General features: G+C 43.3%; 3 protein-coding genes across 5 annotated transcripts; 2 read left to right on the top strand and 1 right to left on the bottom strand.

Moving 5' to 3' along the window:
* Positions 1–6: 6 nt before the first annotated feature.
* Positions 7–10,971, top strand: LOC132264098 (serine/arginine repetitive matrix protein 2-like). Of its 3 annotated transcripts, none has more exons than XM_059764170.1 (6): positions 7–122; positions 354–800; positions 3,098–3,235; positions 3,352–3,476; positions 3,562–8,021; positions 8,088–10,971. In XM_059764170.1, the coding sequence occupies exons 2-6, from the start codon at positions 577–579 to the stop codon at positions 9,240–9,242; spliced, it is 6,102 nt and encodes a 2,033-aa protein (XP_059620153.1). In that variant the 5' UTR covers positions 7–122; positions 354–576; the 3' UTR covers positions 9,243–10,971. The 3 variants fall into 3 exon arrangements, with proteins under 3 accessions (XP_059620153.1, XP_059620152.1, XP_059620154.1); XM_059764169.1 differs by having other exon boundaries at positions 3,068–3,235; XM_059764171.1 differs by lacking the exon at positions 3,098–3,235.
* A 150-nt stretch (positions 10,972–11,121) lies between these two features.
* On the top strand, positions 11,122–14,837 carry LOC132264113 (ATP-dependent RNA helicase DDX54). Its single transcript, XM_059764194.1, has 3 exons — positions 11,122–11,335; positions 11,413–13,028; positions 13,712–14,837. The coding sequence occupies exons 2-3, from the start codon at positions 11,415–11,417 to the stop codon at positions 14,321–14,323; spliced, it is 2,226 nt and encodes a 741-aa protein (XP_059620177.1). The 5' UTR covers positions 11,122–11,335; positions 11,413–11,414; the 3' UTR covers positions 14,324–14,837.
* Positions 14,349–17,440, bottom strand: LOC132264114 (diuretic hormone receptor-like). The gene is made up of 5 exons (XM_059764195.1): positions 16,984–17,440; positions 15,831–16,224; positions 15,610–15,766; positions 14,863–15,284; positions 14,349–14,420 (listed from the first exon to the last, which is right to left on the bottom strand). The coding sequence occupies exons 1-5, from the start codon at positions 17,228–17,230 to the stop codon at positions 14,405–14,407; spliced, it is 1,236 nt and encodes a 411-aa protein (XP_059620178.1). The 5' UTR covers positions 17,231–17,440; the 3' UTR covers positions 14,349–14,404.
* Between the last annotated feature and the right edge of the window lie 9,234 nt (positions 17,441–26,674).

Genomic DNA, 26,674 nt, shown 5'->3' with positions numbered 1-26,674 from the left:
GCAAGAAAAGCAAAAAAAAGAACTGTGCAAAAATCTCGGCCAATCTCCATGTCGCATTATTATTTTCTGTTTTTTATAGTGAGACATTTTGAGTCCTCTAAAAACAGATGAAAACAATTCGTGTATGTATGCATGATTCAATTTTATTTTTTAAATCTTATTCCTTCAATTGCTTCCAAAAAAAAAGAAATGAAAAATACTATTCTTAATATACATATTTATATTTACCATTGAGTTGTGACAATATGTGTTCTTATCAGTCACTTTTTCTTAGTATAGTTTCACAAGAGTTTGCCAAGTTTGATGGGTTTTTGGCGAACACCGATATTAATTGGTGTTTTCAACACTTGCAGATCAAGATCGACTTCTCGATCGAGTAACTTCTCGACGCTCGCCAGTGGATCATCGTCCTGTCAGGCGTCGCAGCACTCAGGACACTTGCTTGACTACACAGCGGAGGATTGTGAGGGGAATGTGACTGTGGCAACAGTGAATGATAACGGGCGAGACGGTAGTGTGGAAGTGGACAATTCGTGCAAAAGTTCTGTTGACTTGAGTGAAACAAGTGCCGTGCCGATGAATAGAAAGCAGAAAGAAGTGAAGAAGACTGTTTCTTCAAGTAAAATGTCACCGGCAACGAGTAAGCTCCCCGGACGACAGACAAACAATTCACTGTCGTCCGTCACGGGGAATATAATAATTCCAGAAATTGGCTCTGGAAGTGCAAAGAGTGCTGGAAGTTCAGTGGAGAAAATTCCAGTGGAGAAGGCGAGGAAGAAGAAGGCAAAATCATCTCAAATGTGAGTTTAAATTTCATTATTCAGCACCTTTGCTTTGGCCACTATTGCCCACACTTTGCACACATTTTTCTTCTTCATAAACACTAAGATCTTAAGACAGTTTTGTGCTTTGTGTGTGATTCGTTTGTGGTGTGAAGGATGATTTTGAAGTGGTTTTTTTTCTTTAAATTCGCTTTGGGGTGTGATTGTTTACACAACATATATATCACTAGATTCACTGGGAAATGTATCACAATCACAATATATCGATTTTTCACTATGCCTCAGTGCAGTATTGCGAGTGTTAAATTACTTGTTCTCAATCTTGTTTGACTGTTGCATGGAATATACAGCATTATAACAACTTAATGAAGCATGAAAGCTTTTCGCCTTCGATTAAGTCTTTCAAATCGATGTTTTTAAATTGCATCCTTTGTGTTTTGGGGGAGGAAATCTATAAGCATATATAGATCGTTGGTGTTTGTGTACAGGAAAAGGGCTTCACACTGTTTATGGGTTGATTTGAAAGGACTTTCTGCAAATTTCACATTTCACTCTTCCTCGTGATTCATCAAGCTCGGCTGAATAATTAAATTTTCATTGATTGTATGAAGTATATTTGACGAAATGGGCTTTGAAAGGGCGGGAAATTACAAATGACAAAGGATTATCTTTCCCTTTTCAACTGTTAACACCGAAGGGTGCTTCGAAAACTATCAAAAGTCAAAATCAAAAAAAGAAAATTTGCCAAATTTTCTTCAAAACCCTTAAAACGCCTTCAAATCGTCCGTTAAAGTGCATTTTTTATTTTGTAAATATTTCAGTTGTTTTTGTCAGTATTTATTAGAATTTTGGACTAAAATATGGCAAAATTAATGGAAAATCTGAAAATATTACTTTCCAAAGTCGATTTTTATTAGTCTTCGAGACGATTTTATCGAAATTAGTTCTAAAAAATCAATTTTTCATGCTTTACTTGAACTTTTCTTTAAAGTTTTCATGTGAAATTTTTTTTAAAGATATGAGAAATATTCATTGAAAGTCTAATAGTGAAAACACAGCATTTGTCATTTGTAATTTGTTCACGAACGTCTCTTTCTTCCCCACGCGAATCGTGTATTTTCCTTCCTGTTCACGACATTTTTATGTCGGGTGTGTGGCTGCAGATTTTACGTTGGGCAACCCGCGCTGAATTTGAGTTTGACGTGTCTGACAATGCGCTTGCTGTCAAAATGGTCAAAATAGACCAATTTCATATGGAAAATGGAGAAAATCGTCAATGAAATGAATTTATATTGTGGAAAAAACTCAAAAATTAATTGATTTCGTCCATAATGAGCCATAATTGTGGAGAAAATCAGTTTGTGTGAAGGCGCCAAAAGTTGATCTGCAGACCAAAATTCTGAAGGGAATCTGACGGGACCGAGCCAAGATCGAATGAGCAAAATGCTGTGTTTTCACCATAAAAAACATTTTAGAATAATTCTGAACATCTATTATTATACCTAATTATTATCTGAAAAGGCGTTTTATACATTTGACTGCAATTTTTGAGACATTTTTCTTGGAAAAATGGTTCAGCGTAAACAATGAATATTCGTAAAACATGACAATTTTTTCTATTTGTGCTTTTTAGATAAATAAGATTTTTAGCTATTGTCTCATAAGATACAAATCTAAAAAAAAAATTTGTACAGGAAGAACAAATAAAAAGCTTTTCAAAAATTCATAAGACGAAAACTATGATAAATCGACTTTTCACAGTTTTCCATTCATCCGTCGAATACACAATGTGAAATTTGCAAAAATACTTGAATAATTTATTAATATTTAATCTATTTGATGTGATGGAAGAGTGAGTGAGTGAATGAGGAAAAAAGGGTTGGAAGAGAGAGAACAATCTAAAAGACATTTTAAATGTTAGGAAATTAAAACTGTCATAGAATACAAGTAATTAATAACACTTTTTTCTTTTCACTCTCGTCTTTTTCATCTTGTCTCTCAATGTGTATTTCGTCCAACAACAACTCACACACAATCATCGTCGTCATCCTCCATATCATCATGTAAATAATATTGTGTATATAATGCAAAAAAAAACTACACGAATACACTGTGCATTCTGTCTTCATCCTACTTAATACCACACATCTTTACTGACTCTCTGGGTTGGATGTCGAATGCCAAAAAACAAATGTACATAATGCGAATGGCGACAAAAAATATATATGTGTGTAACTAAAATGCATCAATGACAAAATGCTATAAAAATCGAATATGCAATGAAGATTTACAACATCAATCATTCCAACTCTCAGTTTTACGGAGACAGAAGAGGTCCTCCAAATTGGTATGCACAAAGTGCTGGAGTATGTGAAGAATCACAAGGATGCTTGGCCCTTTATGGATCCCGTTGAGGAGGACATCGCTCCGCGATATTACTCAATCATTAGAAGGTGACACCATTGTTTACTTCATTGAATTATGGCGATATGTTTCCCGGTGAAATGTGTCTAATTTATGTTTTTCTCTCTCTCTTTTCCCATTTTATCTTTTTGCAACCCCTCTGCAGGCCGATGGATCTGCTGAAGATGGAAGAGAAATTGGATAATGGTGAATATGCGACATTCACGGAATTTCGCAATGATTTCAAACTCATCGTGAACAATTGTCGTCTGTACAATGGACAAAATAATGGTGAGTGTCACGTTTGGGGGTCACATTGATTTTATATCACAGCGCACTCATTCGCCTTCTTCACTTGTGTGTCCACATATTACAGAGTACACGGAGATGGTGAACAATCTGCAGGAGGCATTTGAGAAGGCCACAAAGAAGTACTTTGAGCAAAACTCATCGGACGAGGAGGATGCCAATCTCGAGTATCCGGATTTGAAGACCAATGTGTTCAGGGAGAAGTACACTGCGAAGCCATTGGCTGTTAAGGCGGGCAAGAAGGAGGTGTTGAAGAAAAGTACAACGAAGCGATCGAAGCACAGCATGGATGATCCATCGGAGGAGAGTGACGTGAGTGAGGAGGTGGTGAAGGAGAAAAAGGGCAAGACGATGGACAAGGAGACTGTGGAGAAGCAGAAGGCGAAGCACAAGAGTCAGGAGGTGAGTAAGGAGCCCATCGAGAGTCCGCGCGGAACAAAGAGGAAGAGAAAGGAGAAGGATAAAGATCGGAAGAGAAGAAAGAAAAATGACGGCAAGACTGATCGTCGCAACGAGAGTGATGAAGATGAGGACAGTGTTGAGGAGCCAGAGAAGAAAGTCAGTCAGACTAAGGCAAGCAAGGAGAGCGCGAAGAAGGACAAACACACAAAGTCTGTCAGTGAGAAGAGCCCGAATCCAGTGAAGAAGGAGAAGATCAAGAGTGCAAAGGAGAAGGTGCACGAGAGTGTGTCCAAGGGAAAGGAGTCACCGAAGAAGGCGGAAAGCGCCAAGAGTGTGGCAAAGAATGCTCAGAAGAAGGGTAAAAGTGCCGCAAAGGATGTGACGACAAGTGCTAAAAATGACAAAGTGTCGAAGAAGAAGGCAAATGACGCTGATGAAACGGTTTCAAAGGATCTCAGCTCTGATGGCAGTGTCCTGAACTATCCCGCGAAGAAGAAGGCTTCGGAGAAGAAGGCCGACGCGAAGAAGACAAAGGAGAAGGGTGTGCGGAGTAAGGGCAAAGAGAAACCCAAAGAAGAGGAGTCGCGAAAGAATAAGCACAAGACGAAGCCATCGTTGGACTCCAGTGCGAAGGTGGAGAAGAAGAAAAGTGCAAATCTTTCGCCAATTTCGTCAGAGCGCTCCTCACACGTCTCCCAAAGTGCCTTCAAGACCAACAGTACCAAGCAGACTGGTGGGAAAGCGTCAGCGGGTCGCTTTCACAAGGACGACGACCTGATGTCGATATCCAGTCGGAGCTTCTCGCGAAGTCCAAGTCCAGTGTCGTCGACATTCTCCAATGTCTCCGATGACTTCCACAATGATCACTCGAAGCGAAAGCTGCCGTCGAGACCGCCCACGCCGGATATCAAGGACAAGTTTGATTTGATAAAGGAGCGCCGGCGGGCGATGGTGGCCGAGGAGAAGGCGGCCAAGAGTGGTCGCGGCACACCGAGCAAGGGGAAATCGATGAAGGGTGGAAAGGCGTCACCTGGGGGCAAGGAGGGCGGTGGGTCGTCGGGAAAGGACTCTAAGGACAAGCACCAGACACTCAATGAGACAATCGAGAGGCTGAAGCAGAGCACGGAGAAGACTAAGCAACGAACTGCCGTCATTGATGAGATCTTGGGTGGGAAACCGACTCAAGAGAAGACAATCTTCGAGCGTCTGCGGGATCCGAATGCCGATCCGAAGGCATCGCCGCAGAAATCGACTGGCAAGAAGAAGGATGAGTATGATTTTGTGGATGACACACCGTCAGTGTCGTCGCATCGGACGAAGAAGGAGAACCAGGCGAAGGCGGGCAGTGGCAAGAAGAACAGCAAGTCGTCCAAGGTGATTGCCGAAGGTGGGACGCCGTCGAAGAAGAACAGCAAGAATATGGAGGCTCTGGAGCAGGGAGTGTGGGAGCAAACGCTGAAGGACATCAATCGATGGCTGGAGCCACCGTCGGACAGCAATTCCCCGTCGCGATACATCTGGGATGACTTCGAGGCTGAGGACTTTCGGCGTCCGGTGCCAATTCAGCAGTCCTCAGCTCGAACGCAAACCCCGAGTGATGTTCCGCTGATCAGCGGTGCTGGACAAAAGGACGGCTCGGCCGCGGGAAGTGCTCCTCCGGGTGCTAGGATGAATCCACCGAGTGGACAAGGTCCGAATGCACAGGCTGGACAGAGGAAGGACATCAGGGACAAGAGGAAGACGCTGAAGGACAAGATAACGGTGAGGAAGCGCGAAGTGGCTCGACCAATAGATCGTCTGCAGCCGGGCAAGACGAAGGGGAATCTTATTCAGAACACAAACAAGCCCGACGAGTTGTTTCCGCTGGGAAATTTGTCGAAGCTGAAGGAAATCAAAAATTCTCTGATGGTGAAGCCGACTGAGACTGGACCGAAACTGAGTCTTGGCACTGTGCTGGACACTGAGGAGTTTGGTCTGGTGCAGCAGCACAATTTCGTGGATGAGGCGAAGGATGTTTCGGCGGAGAAAGTGTCTGAGAAGGAGAATGCCAAGGAGGAGAAGGAGAAGACGGAACAGTGCAAAGACACTGCTGAGAAGGTGAAGAGTGAGAAGTGTCTAAAGGAGAATGAGCCTGATAATCAAAAGGATGAAAAGCCGGCGGAAAAGGTGACGGCGACGCCCAATTTGAGTGCGTGGTTTAAGGCTTTTGGGGCGCCGAAGAAGGCAAAGAAGACGGAAGAGGAGGAATTGGCGAAGAAAAAGATGGACACGTCGCCAAGTGATGTTCAATCGAATGACTTGGCAACGTCAAAGTCTCCGGCTTCGCTGAATGGCGCTGAGAGTGGCACGTCGTACAGTCAGCCGGCGCCGAGGCAGCGGAAGGCGAGCACAGGGAGTACAGTGTCCGAAAGATCGTCCTACAGTCAGGATCCGGACAGTCCGAGGATAGCTATTGATGAGCGAATGTATCCTGGACCGTATCCATCGCCGCTGGGCGCTTCGCCGATACTGACGTCGCCGAAGCCTGAAGAACTGCCAAAGTCTGCATCGCCATACTCTCTGAATGGTGCCATAAAGGTGGGATTCTATCAGGACACCACGACAAAGAGCAGCCCTGAGAAGAGTTGCAGTCCACGAGAGCAACCATCGACTTATCCGCAATACTCGCAACACGTTTACTCGTCTGCAACGTCACCGGCCATGACTGGACTCACGAGTCCGTCGTATGGAAGTTATGGCAATTACTCAACCACTGTCTCGGCGGCGGATGGCAAGAAGAGCACCAGCAGCAAGAGCCCGGCCTCTTACTATGATCAGTACAAACAGCAGCGATCTGAGGACTCGTCCGACTACAACAACTCCATGAGTCCCAACAACAATCCCAATTCTCCATATCAGCATCAACAGCTGTCGCCCTATCAGCAGCAACACTCTCCGTACCAGCAGCAGCAGCACTCGCCCTTCCAGGCGCAACAGAAGGTGAACAGTGGACCAATATCTCCATATCAGGCCTCGGCGCCGCAACAGCAGCCGAGCGCCTTGTCGCCGCAATCCCAGACGCCGCAATACCACGCGAGACAGCAACAGCAGCCGCAGCAGCCGCAGAAAGGGGCGCCGGTGTCGCCATTCTCCCACTCCAATCACAGCTCGCCGTATTCCCAGCACGATCCCAACTCGCCCTATTCGCAGCCCGAGCAGCTGTCGCCCTTCCACCAGAACCCGAACTCGCCCAAGCCGTCGGCTCAGGTGACGCCGGAGCAGAGCTCCACGTCTGGCGACTGGCAGGCTCCGTCTCACATTCCACCGCAATTCGAGGCGCACAATATGATGCCTCCGGCGGCTCATGGGCAGCCGTCGCTGCCGAGTCAGTGCAATCAGGAGAAGCTGCCCACGGCGGTGCCGTCTCACGGGGCGCAATTGCAGCACCGCGGCCACTTGGGCGCGATGACGCAGGCTCCGCCCATGGCTCATCACCACCAGGACATGGGCCAGAACATGACGCCGGCTCATCAGAACTATCCGCCGTACAGCAGTCTGCAGGGGAAGCGATACGACGAGTCGCAGAACCTCTTCATGCCGCCCTCGGCCCAGCAAGTTCTCAGGCAGCAGAACATCTACGATGCGCCGCCGGAGAGTGTGCAGAATCCCCTGAATTACCGCCAGAATGCTCAGCCCGCCCCGTCGAAGCACAATGAGCTGCCGGCGCAGCAGAGTGACATGATCAATCTGGGCTACAGTGGCCAGGGCAAGGCGATGCCTGAGGATGCGGAGAAGAGCGCGGCCAGCAAGCAGCAGCAGCAGATGTTCGATTTGCTGGCGTTCAGCAAGTATGGCAAGCAACTGGACATCTCCACGTCGAAGGCCTTCGAGATGTTCAACAGGGCGGCATCGATGGGCTTCCCGAAATCCCTGCCGCTCGCCACGAGTGGCTCCACAGTGCCGCCCAGTGGCACTGGCAAGAGTCCGCCCGACCTCTTTGATCTCAACTACGGCAAGGGCATCACACAGAGTGACTACGCGTCTCAGGGCGGGAACAATTTGCGAGCGTCGCAGCAGAAGACCATCACTGAGTTGGGACCCATGACGGGATATCAGCAGCAGCTGAAGCAGCATCTCGGAGCGGAGGTGAGGAGGAATTGTGGCTGGGAAGGACTTGATTGTCTTTTACACAATGATTTTGTCTCTTCGCAGGGTAAATCTGCGATTCCCGGAGCGCACCAGACGGCGAATCCTCAGCTGCAGCAGGCATCGCAGCAACACGCTGTTCCTGGTGCGAAGGGAGTGGATCTGGCTATTCCGAATCCCCGTCAAAGTCAACTTCTGCACGACGCCGCCGCGTCTGCTGCTGGTCAGAAGGACAGCAATGTGCCTCGCTATGAAACTCTCCAGCCGCCGGCTTACAAGACTTCCCATCCCTACAATGCCATCGATCCCAGTCTGAGGAATCTCACGCCACTGCCCATCATGGATGAGCATCTGCTCAGCTTGCAGCAGTCCACGGCGGGCGGATATTATGACAAGACAATCCCATCGGCGCACATGTTCGGCAAGAATATGCACCATCAGTCCTCGGCGGCGGCGAGTTTGCAGCAGATGTTCACGTCTGGCCCAATTTCCACGATGTCTCCGTACCACGAGATGGGTGGGAAGGCGCAGCCAATGCCGCAGCCGGTGCAGGAGGCGCCTGCGAAGAGCCAGAAGCGTGGGAAGAAGAAGAAGGCAACGGCTGGACAGAATGCGAGTGATCTCATGGCGCAGAACGTGATGCAGCAGCAGCAGGGCTTCCAGTCGTATGCTGGGCTCAAGACGGGCACGGCAGCGTCCAGCGGCGCTGCCACGGCGTCCACAGACTCGTCGGCCATCTCGCTGAAGTCGGCCAGCATGGTGCCGGGCAGTGCTTTCAACTTTGGCCCCACGCCAACGGGGCTCAGCTTGCCGTACGGACCTGAGAATCCGCCTGGATATCTCGAGGACTTCCGCAACAATCCCAATCCGTACTACTTGCCAACGGGGCACAGAAACACGCCCGATGCGGCGGCCGCTGTGGCGGAGAAGGGCGCTGGGAATGTGCCGGTGTCGGCGCCGTCGTACCATCAATTCCTCTCGCATCCGACCACGCGGCCGTCGTATCCGTTCATGAACTCCCCGCAGCTGGATGCCACTTCGCCCATTTACCAGCAATATCTCCATCGGGCGACGGAGGCGCAGATGATGCTGAATCAGGGACTGCTGGCGCCGCCGGGAGCGCCTGGCGCGTACTCCCAGTCGAGCTACCATCACGCGCTGGGCATGCACAAGTCGCCGTACGATGCGATGAACACCATGAACCGCGCGCCGTGGTTCTAGGCGAGCGCCGGCGACGAGGACTAGCAACCAAAGACGTTCTTTAACTATATTATAGTTTGATTCGGATTTTCACTATTGTGTACTTTTTGAGACACTCTCTAGGCGGCAGAAGGCGAAGGTTGGTTTTTTTTAGAGTGAAGAAGAAGGGAAATCCTCAGATTTTATTCAAAAAAAAAGTTATTTTCTTGCTATTTACTTTGAAAATCACAGGAGAAGAAAAGTTGTAGTTAAATTGTGGGGAAAAACGGATGGATTTGAGGATTGAGCGACAATTGAGGTCACATTTGAGAATGTGGAATAGAGCAAAAAAAAAAGAGTTAGAAGGGAAAGAAATCACGTGGAGAAATTGTGTGTTTGGCAGAGAAAGTAAACAAAAAAAATGTATTTAAATTTAGAAAAAAAAATGTCTTCTATGTCACAAAACCTATATAATTATAACGTGAGAATTGTAGAGGTGAAAAAGTTTATTTACACAATTTTTTCATCAATTTTATTGACAAATGAAGGAGAAAAGTTGTAGAAGTTTTATTAGTAATTTATTGCATTTTATTGTCACGACTTTATGACAAATTCAAAGGCTTATCACAGCTGACAAAGAAGAAAAAAATATCTCTGTAGTCCACCAATCAAAAGAAAAGAAGAAAGGCTAAGAAAGAAAAATTGTAAATCGTAATTTTTATCTTCCTTTGACGAAACACTGCGAGTTCTGATACTTTACAGAGTAGAACTATAAATTGTAACTGAATTTTTAGGTAATATATTTTAAGACAAATTTAATTCAATCCACAATATATTAGAGATTTTCGAAAGAATATAAAATATATGATTTATTGTAGCATCTGCTTCGAATATTGTACAAAAGAGAGAACGTAAGAGAGAAGAGCGTGGAAAATTCGTTATGGAAAGCACACATTTAAATATAGATTGCTGACAATGATGTGAATGATTGAGAGAGAGAGAGAGAAAAAGTGCAACTTATAGAGATTCTTTCAATTCGCAATACCTTTTTGTTTTTATCTTATATATATTTTTTTTGTTAGTGGTAAGAATATAATGAATATTTGTTAACCTAATACTAATTGAAAGAGAAGTAATCTTAATTTTCAATATACCAATAAAATCGTGTATTTGTTATATCATTCAAATTTTATTATGTCTATAAATAGGAATGGTAAAAATTTAAGCTATAAAAGAAAAAAAAACATGCAAAGATTCAAAAGAAAGATGAACACGTGTGAGTAAACATTTATCAAATAAATTTACCAATTAGTTTTAGAGATGGAATCGCTCCGAGATTTAGTTTAGTGTGAAGCTGAAGATGAAAGTACGAAAAAAACAACAAAAAATTGTGCATCTCAAATATACAATTTCAAAGAAGAAGAGAAAAAAGAGGAAGATATTTTGTAAACATTATCGTAGGACGACTCGCTGTACATTCCCACATTTAGAGGAGAAAAAAAGTGAAAGAAAATGCAGCAAATGCAATTCGATTCGTGACAACAAGAGAGAAAAGAGAGCAAAAAACATTGAGTACAGCATGAAGACGGACCGAGAATAAAATGATAGGTCATAAAACATAGGACAAATCTGTAGTGAAAAATTAGTTGATTTCAGAATGTACAATTATGAATTATTATACAAAAAGAGAGGAGGAAGAATTAAAGAAGGAACACAGACCAACAAAATGTAAATAAGAGCAAAAAGTAATAAATTAACAGTGAAATTTAAATGTTGTTTTCATTTTCAATATCTTCTCAGCTTATTTTTTCAATTTTGCAATCAAATTAAAGAATCCAAACATAATCTATGAAATTCAACTCGTCCAAATGATCACAATTCTGCTAAATCTGACAAAATGTCATGAATCAAAGTTGGCAACAGTGTTTGAGTGTCAAAACAAAACACACGTGTTTTGTGCATGAAAAGTTTCTGCACGGATTTTATTGGTTTTTCATCTCATTAACTTGCTAATCTCATTGAATTTTACCAGAAAATTGTCTCTTTAAGTTTTCATAGCTAAGAAAGTTCAAAATACCCCGAAATCCAGTGTTTTTCACGTCATTTGTTGCTGTGAGGAAAACAATCTTCTTAAGGTAAACGATTGCGACGATTGCTAAATTTTCCACGAAAATCTCTATAAATCTCGATTGCTTTCATTCTCTCACGGAAGAAATGGACGAATTGGAGGGCTTTTCCTTGATGCCAAATGTGAAGAAGGAGGAGCAGAAGGTGAGGAAGAAAAAGAAGAACACCGGCGGATTCCAGTCGATGGGACTCAGCGCGGGCGTCTTGAGTGGCATCACGAAGCGTGGCTACAAATTCCCCACGCCCATCCAGCGCAAGACAATCCCGTACATCCTCGAGGGACGCGACGTGGTGGCCATGGCGAAGACGGGCTCGGGGAAAACCGCGGCGTTTCTCATTCCGCTGTTTGAGAGGCTGCGAACGCGCAAGGATGTCGGAAGTGCGCGGGCTCTGATCTTGTCGCCCACTCGTGAGCTCGCCATCCAGACGTACAGATTCATCAAGGAGCTGGGGCGCTTCCTGAACCTGAAGACAGTGCTTATCCTCGGCGGAGATTCCATGGATCATCAGTTCTCTTCGCTGCACTCGAATCCGGACGTGATTGTCGCCACTCCGGGGCGCTTTCTGCACGTGTGCGTGGAGATGAATCTGAAGCTGTCTGAGGTGTCTTATGTGGTGTTCGACGAGGCGGACAGACTCTTCGAGATGGGCTTCGGCGAGCAACTGACGGAGATTCTCCACCGTTTGCCGCACGCCAAGCAAATGGTCATGTTCAGCGCCACTCTGCCGCGAATGATGGTGGATTTCGCCAAGGCGGGACTCTCAGACCCTGTTTTGATCCGTCTGGACGTGGAGTCAAAGCTGCCGGAGGCGCTGGAGCTGAAGTTCCTCTTCTGTCGCAGCGAAGAGCGCTACGCTGCGCTCCTCACGCTCCTGAAGCACGTCATTCCGGCCGACGCGCAGACAGTCGTGTTCGCCGGCACGCAGCATCATGTGGAGTTCATCTCAATGCTCCTCACGCGTGTCGGCATCACCAGCACTTTCGTGTACTCCAATCTCGATCCGTCGGCGCGGAAGATCAACACGGCCAAGTTCCAGAGCAAGAAAGCCTCCGTTCTGGTGGTCACTGACGTCGCAGCGCGTGGCATTGACATCCCCAATCTTGACTATGTGGTCAACTTCTACTTCCCCGGCAAGCCAAAGCTGTTCATCCATCGTGTGGGCAGATGTGCTCGCGCTGGGCGTTCAGGAACGGCCTTCACGATCTTCTCTTCCGAGGATGTAGCCCACTTTCATGATCTCTACATCTTCCTGAATCGCCAGCTGGACTTTGGCGATGGACAAGCGATTGGAATTGTGCCGAACGCGGCGCTGGAGAGTGAGCAGGACGCGTTTGTGGAATTGTCTCAGGGATCGGACTTTGCAAAGATGTACAAAACGACAGTGAATGCGTACAAGCAGTACATTCGATCGCGTCCTGCCGCCTCCACGGCGTCCAACAAGAAGGCCAAGACATTCAATCGGCTGGACTTGAAGACGCTGGACGTCTTTGAGGCTCTCGTGGGCGATCACGCGGGTCTGCGGGAGAAGAAGGAGGATCTGGTGAAGAAGATCAACGGCTACAAGCCCGTGAGGACAATCTTTGAGCTGAATCCGCAGAAAACCGTGGCCCAGTGTGAGATGATGAAGACGGAGAGGGAGAAGCACAAGAAGGCCGTGGAGAAGTTCAAGGCGCACAAGGAGCAGAAGGAGGATGACGAGGTGAATATAATTTTTGTTTACTTCACTGTTCAAAGTTCACACTTTGTCCTCCATTTTCATTATCATCCCAACGACAAGACCATTAAACTCCCGGCAATCGCTCATCGTGTTAAAAAAGACCCCGCAAATTGAGCAGAACAATGCGTGAATGAATTTCCATGGATCTTGTCATGTTTATGTTTAAGTCAAGAAAGTGATGTTTAGAATAAACACGCAGAGCGAGTTCGTCTCATGAACATGGGCGGGATTTTCTCTGTATTGTTTGGCATTAAGACAGAGAGAGAGAGAGAGAGGAATTTCCACAATAAGTGGGGAAAATCTCAAATTTCCGCTGTACGTCTTTAGCGACATTTTATGATCTTCTTCCCGGAAAATTCTATTTATATTGGCGTTCTTGCAGAATTGTTTTTAGATATATAATTTTTTTTGGTCGATCTTGATCGTGTTCAAGGTTGATTGCTGTGCGCTGATTATTTTGATAAACTAGAAATGCTTCTTGTTCTGGGATTTCTGGTGAGAATACGAGATGCGTACGGATGGAGCGCAGTTTCAAGAGGCAAAGAGACGGTTTCTGTGCTCATTTACATTGGCTGAATTTTTGTGCTGTTTGCCCAAGATTACTGTCTCCGCGACTGCCAACAATATTTGCCGTGAAAATATCTCGCCTATGCTTCTGTTTGCAGGTGCTGGAGAAGAGGAAGACACGGAAAGATCAACCCTGGATACCCTATCATTCCGCTGATAAGCACACCGAGGATGGACTGGCGGTGAACTCGTTCAGTCGCGAGGCCAACGAGGCGATTCTCAATGTGGGGCCGGACAATGAGCAGGGTGTGCAGATTGCCAGGAAGCTGAAGAAGTGGGATCGCGTGAAGAAGAAGATGGTGGCGGTGCAGGATCCGCGCGAGGGGAAGATTCGCACGGAGTCGGGTGTGTGGATTCCGGCCACGTACAAGACGAATCGCTATGAGGAGTGGAAGGAGAGGACGAAGATTGAGGAGAGCCAGCGAGCGGAGGAGGAGGAGGTGGGCGCGGCGAGGGTGCAGAGGTATCCGACGAAGCAGTGGGCGAGGCACAATGTGAATGTGCAGAATAAGAAGCGCAAGGCGGATCTGGATCTGAAGGATCCCGGACAGATTGTGAAGAAGCGCATCCGGCTGGAGAATCTGAAGAACAAGCAGATGGAGAACCAGAAGAAGAACGCCGTGAAGCGGAAGATGGGGATGTTCAAGCGCGGCGGCAAGGGACAAGCGAAGGGGGCGAAAGGGGCGAAAGGGGCGAAGAGGCGCAAGTGAGAATTTCGAGTAACAATAATAAACTTGTTTATTTAACCTTTCGTTTGGTGATTCTGATGATTAGAGAGTGATGAGTGTGTTTTAGCACAGTTGGGCACTGGAAGAGAGTTGGAAAGATAGTTAAAGGAAGGTCTTTCAAAGGTCAAACTTGGGGGGGAAAAGTAATTGTTGAATTTAATTGTATTCCTCCGATTTTCTTTGATTGTAACTTTCCAAGCGACCAGCTGAATATAGTGAAAGAAATCTTGACGCAATGAACGTGATAAATCATCCTAAAACAACATGCTAATATTTAGGATGTTACATCGTTGACTTTGCATAATAAAGAAAATTCACCTGAAATATTTGGCTAAGAAATAAACATTTTAACGATGACGTATAAAAAACGTATTATCTTGATATCCCACGTTCGTGTCAGAAATAATAATGAAATTTAGAAGTCATAGGTGGGGATTTACGAGGGAGGAAGAAGTCTCATGATGTAGGCCGAGTTTCTGTGTAACCATTAAACACGTCGTGCATTCACTTTTGTTGCTCACCTTTGGAATCTATGGGCAATTGTGCCCCGAATATTCCTCTTGTCTCGCCACTTATTGAATCTGTGTCGCATGGCGTTCTGCACTTCGGAGTTGAGGAAGCAGTAGAAGAGGGAGACGGAGAAGCCCTGACTGCTGAGGAGAATGGCGCGCACCACGGCGAAGATGTAACTCCCGACGCCCTCTGAGGGGCCTGACAGCACGATTAAGTACGTGATGCCGAGCAGCGGCATGAGGACGAGAAGGGCCTTCGAGGCCTTCCTGTACTGCTTCGTCTCGCTATTCTCCGCCACTCGCAGCTTCGTGATTAGCACCCACATCACGCGCACGAGGAAGATGAGGTTGGCCAGCAGAGCCGTGCACGCGGGAAGCTTGCAGACCCAATCCACGAGTGACTCACTCATCCACGAGCACTCAATATCGAGCTGAAAGACAGAGAGAGAGAGAGAGAGAGTGTCTTTATCCACTGGCACTTTAGAAGTGCTAATTGTCGGGTCATTAGCGGTCATTTAGCGTGTCTTGTCGCAAGCTTCTAGCTAATTTTCGGGAGAAAAAACAAAATATTTTACATTTCTTCCGTCTAATGAGAAGCTAACAGTGTTTTTCTGGGTTTTTTTTCTTTAAGGGTAAGCATAACAGATGATAATAAAATATTTCGGTGGCTTATCTGAACAGAGATTCCACTCTGAGTGCTGGTGAATATTTAAAAATCACTTAATTCCACCGGCGACAAAGCACTTCTGCACTCACCCCAGTCATCTTGTGGGGCTTGAGAGGCGTCGAGGTGGCTTTTATGATGGCCCACAGTGCGACAAAGACGAACGGCACGCCCCATCCGATGGTCATGTAGAGGCCCACGTGCGGCTTGCTGCGCGAGAATGTCTTCACGACGAGGGTGTAAAGGTACCTTTTTGAAGTCGAATATCAATACGAGGGGGTGGGCAGAAGTTATGTGTAATTCAATATCTTACAGTCCCTCCACCATCATCCAGAAGAAGTTGGTGAGCGTGAAGTAGTTCAAGAGTGTCACAATGAGTGTGCATGCGGTGTTTGTGGAGGCGTGCGTGAGCTGCAGACTGAGCGCCGTGAGCCACACAAGCACGGAGAGGATGTAGGTGATGAAGAGATTCCCGTGGATGGTGTTGCGGAGGCAGCGAAGCTCCTTGAAGTGGAAGAAGATGCCGGTGGCCAGCAGGAGTGTGAGGAGGCTGAGAATGTAGCCGATGCAGTAGATGTAGGTGGGCAGATCCACGTGAGGCTCAAATTCAGACACAGCGAGGAAATCACGTGAGATATGAGAGCACTCTTCGTAGTTGGTGTAATTGTCCCACTGGCCATTCAAATGGCAATACCTTGTTGCATTTTCTGAGAACGACAGGACGATTTAATGCACAACAATTGGGATTTATTCCTGCTTTCATGTTATGCAATCACTTGTTGCTGCAATCAATGAAATAAATCGCTAACAATTAACAATTACGCCCAATTAAATGATGAGTACATAGAGAGAATTAATTTACAATATTTTGGATGGTTTACACTCGTTACTCTTGTACATGTTGATAGCTCTATAATCTTTCTAAGCAATTTCAGTAAATCTCACTCTCTAATTTATGGTAAGAAAGAAAGACTCAGAGTGAGATAAATATTTGAAAACGCGTGTTCTTCAAATCGCAGTGTAACAAAACTCCACGAATTAGTTGAATTTCTGGCGTGAACACGTTTTGATATAATTATGCAATAGTCAGTGAACCCTCAGAGCGTCCGCCCACATGTAATCGCGTCTTTATCATTTGAAGAAAAATCCACATGTGATTCGATAAACAGAAATTGTGTCTTGTGGATTAAAAATTAATTTGAAAGAGATACACTATTTAAACATGCACGAAGAGAATCTTTATGATCTCTCGCGTTCATTAATGTTTAATCAACCGTGAATGTTTAATTAGCAGATTATTATTTCTGCGAGGCTGGGGAAATAAAGATTTTTGCGCCAGGTTTTCTCTGTTAATTTCATTTCTGACTTTCAACGCAATTTGCATTTACGTTCGCCTGATTCTCTGTGTGTGTGGGTGGATTTTGGGGGTGGCCAAAAGGGCGTCTAAACACCAGGAGTTTGCTTACGTGTCGTGTCATATTTGACGCCTTTGAACTCGGAAAAGCACGGCTGCACCGCCCAAGTGGCCACGGGAGTGCGTGGCCAGCAGAGGACGGAGTCGAAGAAGATGGGACATCCCTCAATCTCCTCCGACGACGTCTCAGTGGCCGCCTGAAGGAGACACTTGAGCTCCAGCGAGTCATTCACGGATCGCAAGTGCTCATCTGTGATATTCGCCGAGTCATATTCACTGAATAGATTTCTGAGATTCATCTCTCCCTCTCTCTCTCTCTCTCTCCACTGCACGCAAGATCACTGCTTCACTGCTTTCTTCTTGCACATTGCACTGGTAAATCCACAAAAGAAGAAGATTTGGACGCGCTGAGAAACCCGGAAGAGAAAGAGAGTCTCAAAGATCGCGAGGAGACACAGTAAAAGTCACTCTGTCGGACAACTAGAGATCACAGACTGGAATCCGTGACACCAGAGAGATAACTGCGAGCCGATCAGGAGTCTGCTTGTGGTGCTCGACTCGGTGGCATCGTCAGAACTGATAACAGCATTTGATCTCTACTCGCGCCTCTTTGCATTTGGCGCATTTCGCACTCGTTCCGCTCAGCCGACGCTCTGGGGCTATTTTTACATAGATTTCGTCACATGAAGGCATGTTTATGTAGTGCGCGGATATTTGTGTGCTATCATGAAGATGATTCAAAAGGGAGGGGAAATTTCTGCGAGAGTGTGGGAGAAACACGCGATTTTTTAGCTTTTGAAGAGCAATTTCCATAAATTTCGCACCCAAAAAGCTTCCTGAGCGGCAGCGAAGGAGCTTTCGAACCTTTGTGTTTCCCTATCGATTTCTCGAAGTTCTTATCAGATCGAAGACTATATGGAAAAGAAACAAGCTATTTTAATGCGAATTCATAGGCACTCAGAGACAATTTAGCCACATTTGGTTTCTTATTTGTTGTGAAACAACAGCAATTTATTTGTCCATAAATATGTAAGAAAGCAAAGAAATATTTAAGTTAGAAACGCTTTTCCGTGGTTAAAGTGGATTAGAGTTTGGATTTATTTTCGTATTGTTGCTTTGATTTTTAAAATATGAATCAAAGTGAAATTCTTTACAAATACAGTGAAATTATGTACTTTATTAAAAGCTTATAATTTTTTTAACAATCATTTTTTAATTATTCTACAATGATCCGCTCATTCGTATCACAAATGTGACATAATACACAAAAAAAAATTAATATTTCACGGTAAATTTACTATCAGTTCAATCCAATTAATTCTGCATGTTTAATCACACAAAATGGACATCATTTTCCTGATAAAAGTTACAACAAATTAATTCAACTGCGCTGGAATTTACAAACATGTTTCCTCCCATTCAACACCCCCTCTTTCTCCCCCTTGTCAATTTTCACATTTTTCCCTGCCACTTGTCACTGCTGAAAGCAAAAAAAAGAGTGAAAAGGCAAACAATTGTGTGAAAATTTATGATTTTATATTCCGGAAAGAAAAATCAGAGCCTGAGGAAAAAGGAAGTAAAAGAAGAGATGAAGAAAAAATTGTTACCACTAAATTGCTTTTAGAAGTTCAGAAATCACACTCTCCTTTAAAAGACATGTTCTTTGCACCCATTTTCCTCTTCAATTTCTTCTTTGAAATTGCGTGCCTCCCCCACATTTCCCACCCGGCGAACTTGAAGAATCCTCTGGCGAGACTTAGGGCTTCGAGAGGGGTATTTTTCCTCTGACACGCGAGACACTTTGTGACTCTTTGGAAAGAATTCCATGAGATATTCTCATTCATATGAGACATTTGCTGGGGTGTGAGAGTGGGTAGAATTTGGAGGAAAAACACCAGTCATATCGCAAATTTTCCCTTCTTCTCCATCATATCGTATTTCATGTCTCGCCATCCCCCTTTTGCCCACATTTACTAGAGTGGAAAAAAAAAGCGTGTGCATGGATGAGAGGAGACGTGAGGAAATACCGCGACTTTTCCGGCTTGATCTTCAGGCATGCTTCTCGTTTGGGTTAGATAAAAGGCCCGCTTGCTGTCGTGTGTCAGCCCCATAATCGGAGGGGCGGCTCGTAATTTATTCACGCCACTGATTTGATTTCACACTCTGACACTTTTCCTCTCCACGACGATTTTCTTCAGCCCCGCGTGGCACGTATTCAGTGAATTATCCACGCATTATAGCGTGGAATACGATGGAATCAATGACAGAACACTTCATTGGATTTCAGCGGCATTGCAAAAAGTGTTTTATCTCAAGATGCTCTCCCACTTGAGGTGGAAAAGTGGCAGCATTTTTCAGCACGAGCGCGAAAAAGGGGTTGGCAAAAGCTCGAGACGATGAAATGGGATTTATCGTGGGAAAGGAATTCTAATGATTCCTGCAGACTTGTTAAAAAATAAGATAAGTTGCGCTTGAAGACTCATGTGGTGTTCTTATTAAATGATAAAAATTCAAATTACAAATTCTTCCATGTCAAAAGTCTTCCTGGGAAATTGTATTTTCCTTCTATCAAAGGAGGAGTTTTCTTGCTCTAAGAAAGTGTTCTTTGTGATTATCTGCATCTTCTTTCTCTTCCATTCCTTCTGATTATTAACCAAATTGTGTTTTATTTGAAATGTTTCTCAACAATGTGTTTCATTTCAGTTCTCAAGACGTCCAGAGAAAGCTTATATTTATGCTTTTCTTCCTGCACATGTCCAGAGGAAATATAACTCTTTTCTCTTTGTGAACAACGAAAGCTATAAATTATGCTCTGTTTCTCTCTATTTTACATTCTCTGTTAGTCATTAAGTCGAACAATCAGGTAATCTTTAGTGAAAAAAAAACGCAGTCATTCTTTAATTACTTGTTTTCTCAACTCATAATTCCACCCTCTTTCACTTGGGCAGAGCTTTTAACTTTAAGAACGACGGTCTTTTTCTTCTAAATTTATCTTGTGAAGAATCTCCTTGGGTGTGTGTGTTTTTTTTCTCCTCTATCCGACGAACTTGGCCGTTTGTATATTCAATTAAATTTTCATGACTCCTTCGCGACACATTTGCAATTCAGCCCGCGTGGAGGTGGATTGTCTGCTCGCAGCGAAAGGACCGAAAACACCAAGTGAAGAAGAATTCTCTCTTCACCCACAAATTTGGCCGTTATCGTGTTTTCCAATTTTTCCACGCTAAATAAATTGCAACATGATGATACTGTTTTTCTCCACTTTTTTCCCCCATGAGACTTCATTCATATATGGAAAATGTAATCTTGTGAAAATATCACCAGTAAAAATTTCACAACAAAAATATTCATGTCGCTGGTGTGTAATTACACAAGTGTTCTTAGGTGGGTTGAAATTGAGTGAAATCTCGATGAATTTGATGAAAATTCCTCATCTGAGAAGTTTTCTTTCGTGTATTATTTATTAAAAATCTTCCAGCCGTTGTTTGCTTAAGCTTCGCGATTTCACCTCTTGTCATGTATTTCAGCACACACTTTTATTTGCTACCTGTTTTATTTCCTCCCTTCCAGCGAGAATCCTGGCTCACCGGGGACCTAAAAATCCTCTTTTACCATCGACATGTTTCGCAAAAGTTTTCTCAAACAACTTGTTGAAATACATTTTCCATCCACGTTGCGAAGCGAAATTATGTATTTATATTAATTTTACATGACAATGGACCGGATGCCATCCAGGGTAGTAACAGGGCGAATAGTCTGAAAATGTTCTGTTCTATGACTTTTTTATTTCATAATTCCACTTCCGACCGTGTTAAAATAATGAGCTATTGTGTTGCTAAAAATACACGCCAAGATGCGCATCTTGTTATAAATTTATCCACCTAAAGGTTTAACATCCGGACTGGAGGTGTTTTCAAACAAAAAATTCCGCAACTCCGAGGAAGTTTCTTCGTCAGACCCCATCTGGCTGTATTAGGTTTTAAATATCAAAGCGACAACTGAATAATCAAAATCCAATTACACAGTTCAACACAATTTGCAGGAATAATCATATTAGTTCGCTGATGGTAATTTCATTCACGCCTCAACTTTGATTCTCATCACGTACTTCGCCTATTTTTACCACTTTAACCGTATAATAGTGAGTGTTCTCTTGAATTTATTACATGCGCCTAACTTAGACAAAATATTTTATAGAAAGGAAAAGGAATTAGCATGAACAAGTACTTTTAATTTCATTAAAACACTCTCAAGCAAGCTCTTGAGAATATAAATTTCATTCATGAGTTCTTATGGAATTTTTATAGGTCATTCATCTTTAAAAAAATATTCATAAAATTTTCCTATCGGCTTCCATAGGAGTTACAGGCACTTTATTTGAATAAAATATTCAGAAATAATTGTTTCTACAATTAACACAAATATTGACTGGAAAATTTGTTCAAATTTACCACTTTAAGAGAATTTTTGTATGAATTATGCAGGATATTCGAGGGTTTTTCATCCCATTTCGATCATAGCTCGGAAATCAATCAAGTTCAAAACTTGCTCATCCTTTCATCTTGAAACTTCATCGCTTAAGGAAACCATTCATGCTGATGACTGCCAATGAGGTGTATTGAGAATCGGGAAAACATGGCATTTGTGGGTTCGTGGGTGCTCAAGCGCTTAAATATCGCGATTGCCTGAGTCTTGACAATCGTGGGTTGTGCGCTGAAATTGAATTTCACGTCCAAGAGGAGTCTGGCAGTGGAAATTCCAGAGGCAATTCTGTGTTCTTTGTGGGTGATAAGCGGGAAGGAGATGCCACGAGCTGTGCGAGGGTGCGCTCAAGAGCCCAACAATTAGCACGATTCCCTCCCAGCCCGGCGACATAATGAAGCTATATATGCATTTTTTGCCTCCCACATCATTGTCATTATCGCCGCTTTTGAGGCCTTGTCAGCAATTTCGGCCGCCACTCGAGGCGCACCAGAGACGCCGCGCGATGGGCAGAAAGATGGAGAGGAATTTTTCCCGGCAAGCCTCTTTTTGCCTGTCTCATAAATAATTTATCTGACTGGAATATGCGGAGCGCTGGGAGGAAAATTGGCGGAGTCGGTTGCGTTGATGCTGTGCGACGCATAGCATTTTCTCCTCTCTCGCCATGGCATGTGCGACACACACCAGAACCGACCTCTCTCCTTCCAGATCATTTTCATGGAAACTGCCTGTTCAGTCTTCAGCACTTTGTTGGCGAAAGCACTCGCTCCGGCTCTTCCGCGTTTGGATGTTCTGCACGCCAAAACTCCCGTAATTCCGTCAACAGTCAATCAACTCTGGCCGTTGATTCACAGCGTGTCGTGATTAGTTTTTTTTCGCGCCTCACTTGATAAACGGTTGACGGGAATTTTTCTAACAATTTCCCAAATTCATTTTCACTCAAGTCACATCCTCCATAAATTCCTCCTCGCGCGCGCTTGACATAATATTTTCTGTGAGAGAGTGTGCTATCTATAAGCTTATTTTTAAAAATAATCACCATCTCTAGCCGCAGTTGTCCGTGAGAATCTGCCAACTGAGGATATACAGAGGAGGATTCGTGAATGCTAGTGCGTGTGTGTTTTTGCTGCATACAAGAGTATCTCATATTCAGTGGAGATAATCATTTCGGAGTGGCACAGAAGCTGGGAAATTGGGCGCAACAGTTTGTTTTCAGCGCACCGAGAGACTTTTTAAAAAATCCACCCTCAGAACGAAAAATCCACCCACCTTTCATTTCACCTCCATTGCTGGATGCTCTCCACCCATTATGATGCTCTCGTGCAGGCATTGATCCACGAACAGAGGCGATGGGATAAAGTCTCTATGGAATTTTCACACATGAACATGATATTCTACTTCATTCATTAGAATTCATGAGCAATTTGCTGTGTGATTATGCTTGAAATGAGCTCAAGTGATCTCCATCTAATGAATTTTTCAAAATCACGACGCTGGAAGTGGATTCTATACTCACAAAATATGATTATACGCGCGATGATTTTATTAGCAGAATTTTTCCATTTCCTCACTTATTATTCTAGAGGGAAATTTCATACCCACATTTCGGCATTTCTTTCACACAACACATCCATAAACAAAACTAAATTGGAATGTGACGAATTATGAGAAATTTTTAATATAAACACTCGCACAGACAGGATAATTTAATTACGGTTGCAATTGTTGCATTTCGGTAAAGTAATCCTTGCAAAAGTTACACAATATTTGTCCACAATTAGAGTTCGTTAGAGCGACTGTATTCACAATTAAAATTAAAATTGATATTGCAATTTTAAAAAGGTTTAAAAAATTTTCATGTTTCATCAAATAATCACGATGTGTAAAATTCTCAACATACTGTGAATTTTAATTGCAAGCAATTTTTCAACGTTAACTTGAAGTGCTTTTTATTATGTGTAAAAATTGCATGTTTATATCCGAAAAAACAGACACAAAATATAAAATAAAATGCTTGTTAAATACTTTCCTCGTACACCATTTTCACGGGTTTTTTGTAATACATTGCCATGGTAAAAGCTTTAGATTATGTTTTAAATGAGAATTTTGATGATTGGTCATTTTTTTTTTTAAATTCCGGATGGTTTATCAAAAAAAATTGACAATTTCGTGATGGATCTATTCGAGGGTCAAGGAAATGTTTAGCAATCAATCAAGTGCAGTACATTTATGCTTCTGTCAGACTCTCACCCTTTCCTCATTACACCCATTAAACTCTCCCTCGCTCCCTTTCGAGCTATCCTCTTAATTTAATATTATTAATAAGAGTAATTGAAATATCGTCGCGCAGTTGGATATGGTTGGCAGCATTTGCAGAAAGGCAATTTAGCGCCCGTGTCATGTGGCTTTATTTGAATTTCACACAAACCATCGAGGCTCTGTGTGAAATTTTCCCAGCCTGAAGTTGAGTTCGCAATGAAGTTACAGAGAAACCTCAATCATTTATCTTGCTGCTATTTTCTCATCTCGAATATTAGCTGTGAGATTTTACACGAGGAAAAATATGAGTGGATGGATGTTATTAACATAAAGTGTTGTGGCTTCTCATCAAATGAGAATAGTCCTACTTTATGTGTATCGCACAGGGAGCGAAAAGTAAGGCGTGGTTGCATATATTCTGACTAGGAGTTTCTATATTGACGCGATGGTACTTCTGGGAAAAAATGAACTCCGGTCAGTGATATTTCACCAAAGAGTAATTGACTTGGTCCCCAGATTATAATCAGTCCAATTGGGCTACAGGACGAATACCCAGGCTTTAATCTACTCTAGCACAGAAGTAATTCCAGGATATGTAAATGGAGTTGAGAATTGTGTGGGGACAAAAATTAAAATCACCTGCTTTATGGATATTTGTACAATTCACAAAAGATAAGTCGACTCTTTTGTGGTGAGAAGAATGTCATGCGGGAGAATAAAAGAAATGCCACAAATTGTTGTGTGATGAATAGAAGCTCAAAAAGCTCGCCTCAAACGTCCCCCTAAGATGCTACCCTCAATATTCATACTACATCACCTCCAGTGGTTGTCTGTTTGCCTATTTGGCCCCTAATTCAATTTGCTTCTCTCTCTCTCTTCCTAAATACACCCCCAAAATCACAGATGAAGGGAGATTTATTCCCACTTCACCTGTAGCTCTTTAATCTGCCACCCAATCTGCCCCTGAGGTTGAGTGAAAAGTCTCGTTTTTTCCTTCTTCCCATCACTCTTGAATGGAGACGGAAAAAGTCACGCGAAGGTGGGACGAAGACGCTCCAATTGTATGAAAATTTCTCCATTTCAATGGAATCTCGTGCCTGTGCTTCCCTGGCTCCTGGACAGATAGTGTCCTCGGGCTGTTGCTTCTCGCAGTCCGTTCTGCTCCTGTCATCTCCTTATAATACTGGGAATGCTGTTACTCGTGAAAATATTTTGATACACAGATAAACATGCAATATTGGATGCTGAGTAGACCAAAGAAAATTATATGCAATAGGTATTCTTGTGTACTTTCTCTCCGTCTTGCTATTTAGCTGCTGGCTGTTTTAATTGGAGCATAGAACAGAGAAGTTATTATTTTATAGAATTTAATTAATTAATGCACCACTCGGAGTTTTATGTGGAATCTCAGAGAACAAAACCTAGGCAGACACAGAGTTGTACACTTCACAGGCCTAATGTTAGAGATTGTAGACACACAAATGTATGTAAATAGGGTATCTCTAGGTGGTGGGAAAGCACCACGAGTTGCGGAGCCTATTATAAATCGTTTAGCGCAGAAATCAATAAAACATTTTATAGACTCAAAAATATATCGCGAAGCTTTTTTCGAAAAATACAACAAATAAAGAACAAAAAGTCCTGGGAAGATTTGCCTATTAAAATCACATTTTGAGTATTTTGTTTCATTTCACACTGAAAGAAAATCCGTGAAAAATATACTTAAATATATTTATTATGTGGGATTTTTTTTCTCAAATAATTCCTGATTTTCCAACTGTTGCTTTTAGTTTTGACAGTGAATAAATTCATGAGACACTTTTATCGCCGTTTGCCAGTAAAATTTCCCCGTGATTTTCTCTCAGTGCCAGAGATACAACCTGTGGAATACTCATGGTGGAAAAAGGGCGTATTCTGTGAGAATTTGCACATGGGGAGCTCGAGTTGAGGTGAATCCTCCTACATTCCCCCATTAAAAGTTCCTAATTAAGTCTCTTCAATCCTCACGTATAGAATCTGGTCATTCTCTCACTAACTTCCACCTCATTTTACGTGCAATTTTAGGAGTCTGTGTCCCCAAATTACCATCAACTTTTGGGATATTCACGGAGCTATTCCAGCTGAATTTTCTCTAGAATATCACCCACATTTTATAGGAAATTCATTCAACAGGGGTTGTTTGGAGAAGATCCATGGTGAATTTCCCGTAGAGCACGTCTACATAAATATTTTTCACATGGAAAACACATGAAGCTCCGCATGATTTCATATTCTGTGCGAGAAAATCCAGATGGTGATATCCAATATATATTGGGATGTATTTTATCAAACGAGGAAAAATATACACAAACACGAGCAATTTGACAATGTTTTTGAAAAATTCTGTATATATACCTCGCAATATGACAACCGGATGAAAAAGCTCGCCTTGTAGCGTGGCTTAAGGAAAAATTTATGAGAAACAAATTGACTGCTTGATTGCTTTCCGGTCGACGTGGATTATTTCGTGAGTTTGTTTACTGGGCCTTAATTCCTATTTTCTTCGCGCGTCGCCAAAGAGGAAAGAATAATAACTAAGTATTTGGCAAGAGTGTGTGGCAGAGATTAGGGTTTTATAAGAAGCTTTCGCCGTAATGCCGCAAATATGGTCGAAGAGCATTTTTCTAATTATTTCATTTGCGCTCCTCAAATATTTGTGTTCCAATTCTTTTAAAATTAATTGAACATATCGCCAAAATGAGTGGATTCATGCAGTAATCCCACTTTTCTCGCTCATGCTATTTATATAGTAATGAGAAGAGGGGTTAAGCAGAGCATGTGGAGAGATATCGTGTTATTCAGAAGAGGGAATTAATACCCCAAGTAATTAGATATATGAACTGCGACGCCTTCGCGTCAAATTGTTCAATGTTGTCGACAAAATTAAACAACAGCACTGAATGACGGCATCTCGTTAAAGAAATATGATTCAATTGATAAAGTCTCTCCAGCAGTTTTGGAAG

Source organism: Phlebotomus argentipes, unplaced genomic scaffold (assembly GCF_947086385.1).
Source record: "Phlebotomus argentipes unplaced genomic scaffold, Phlebotomus argentipes genome assembly contig_32, whole genome shotgun sequence".
NCBI lineage: Eukaryota > Metazoa > Arthropoda > Insecta > Diptera > Psychodidae > Phlebotomus > Phlebotomus argentipes.
Note: the sequence above shows the minus strand (reverse complement) of the source record. Positions and strands in the feature narration are given on the sequence as shown.

What these genes read in the sequence shown, in the direction of transcription:
- LOC132264098 (XM_059764169.1), top strand. Translation starts at nt 577, where the DNA reads ATGAATAGAAAGCAGAAAGAAGTGAAGAAGACTGTTTCTTCAAGTAAA. An exon ending in TATTACTCAATCATTAGAAG is followed by an intron (nt 3,236 to 3,351) that starts GTGACACCATTG and finishes ACCCCTCTGCAG; the next exon opens with GCCGATGGATCTGCTGAAGA. An exon ending in GTACAATGGACAAAATAATG is followed by an intron (nt 3,477 to 3,561) that starts GTGAGTGTCACG and finishes CACATATTACAG; the next exon opens with AGTACACGGAGATGGTGAAC.
- LOC132264113 (XM_059764194.1), top strand. Translation starts at nt 11,415, where the DNA reads ATGGACGAATTGGAGGGCTTTTCCTTGATGCCAAATGTGAAGAAGGAG. An exon ending in AGCAGAAGGAGGATGACGAG is followed by an intron (nt 13,029 to 13,711) that starts GTGAATATAATT and finishes TTCTGTTTGCAG; the next exon opens with GTGCTGGAGAAGAGGAAGAC.
- LOC132264114 (XM_059764195.1), bottom strand. Translation starts at nt 17,230, where the DNA reads ATGAATCTCAGAAATCTATTCAGTGAATATGACTCGGCGAATATCACA. An exon ending in CGTCAAATATGACACGACAC is followed by an intron (nt 16,225 to 16,983) that starts GTAAGCAAACTC and finishes TGTCGTTCTCAG; the next exon opens with AAAATGCAACAAGGTATTGC. An exon ending in TGGATGATGGTGGAGGGACT is followed by an intron (nt 15,767 to 15,830) that starts GTAAGATATTGA and finishes GACTTCAAAAAG; the next exon opens with GTACCTTTACACCCTCGTCG.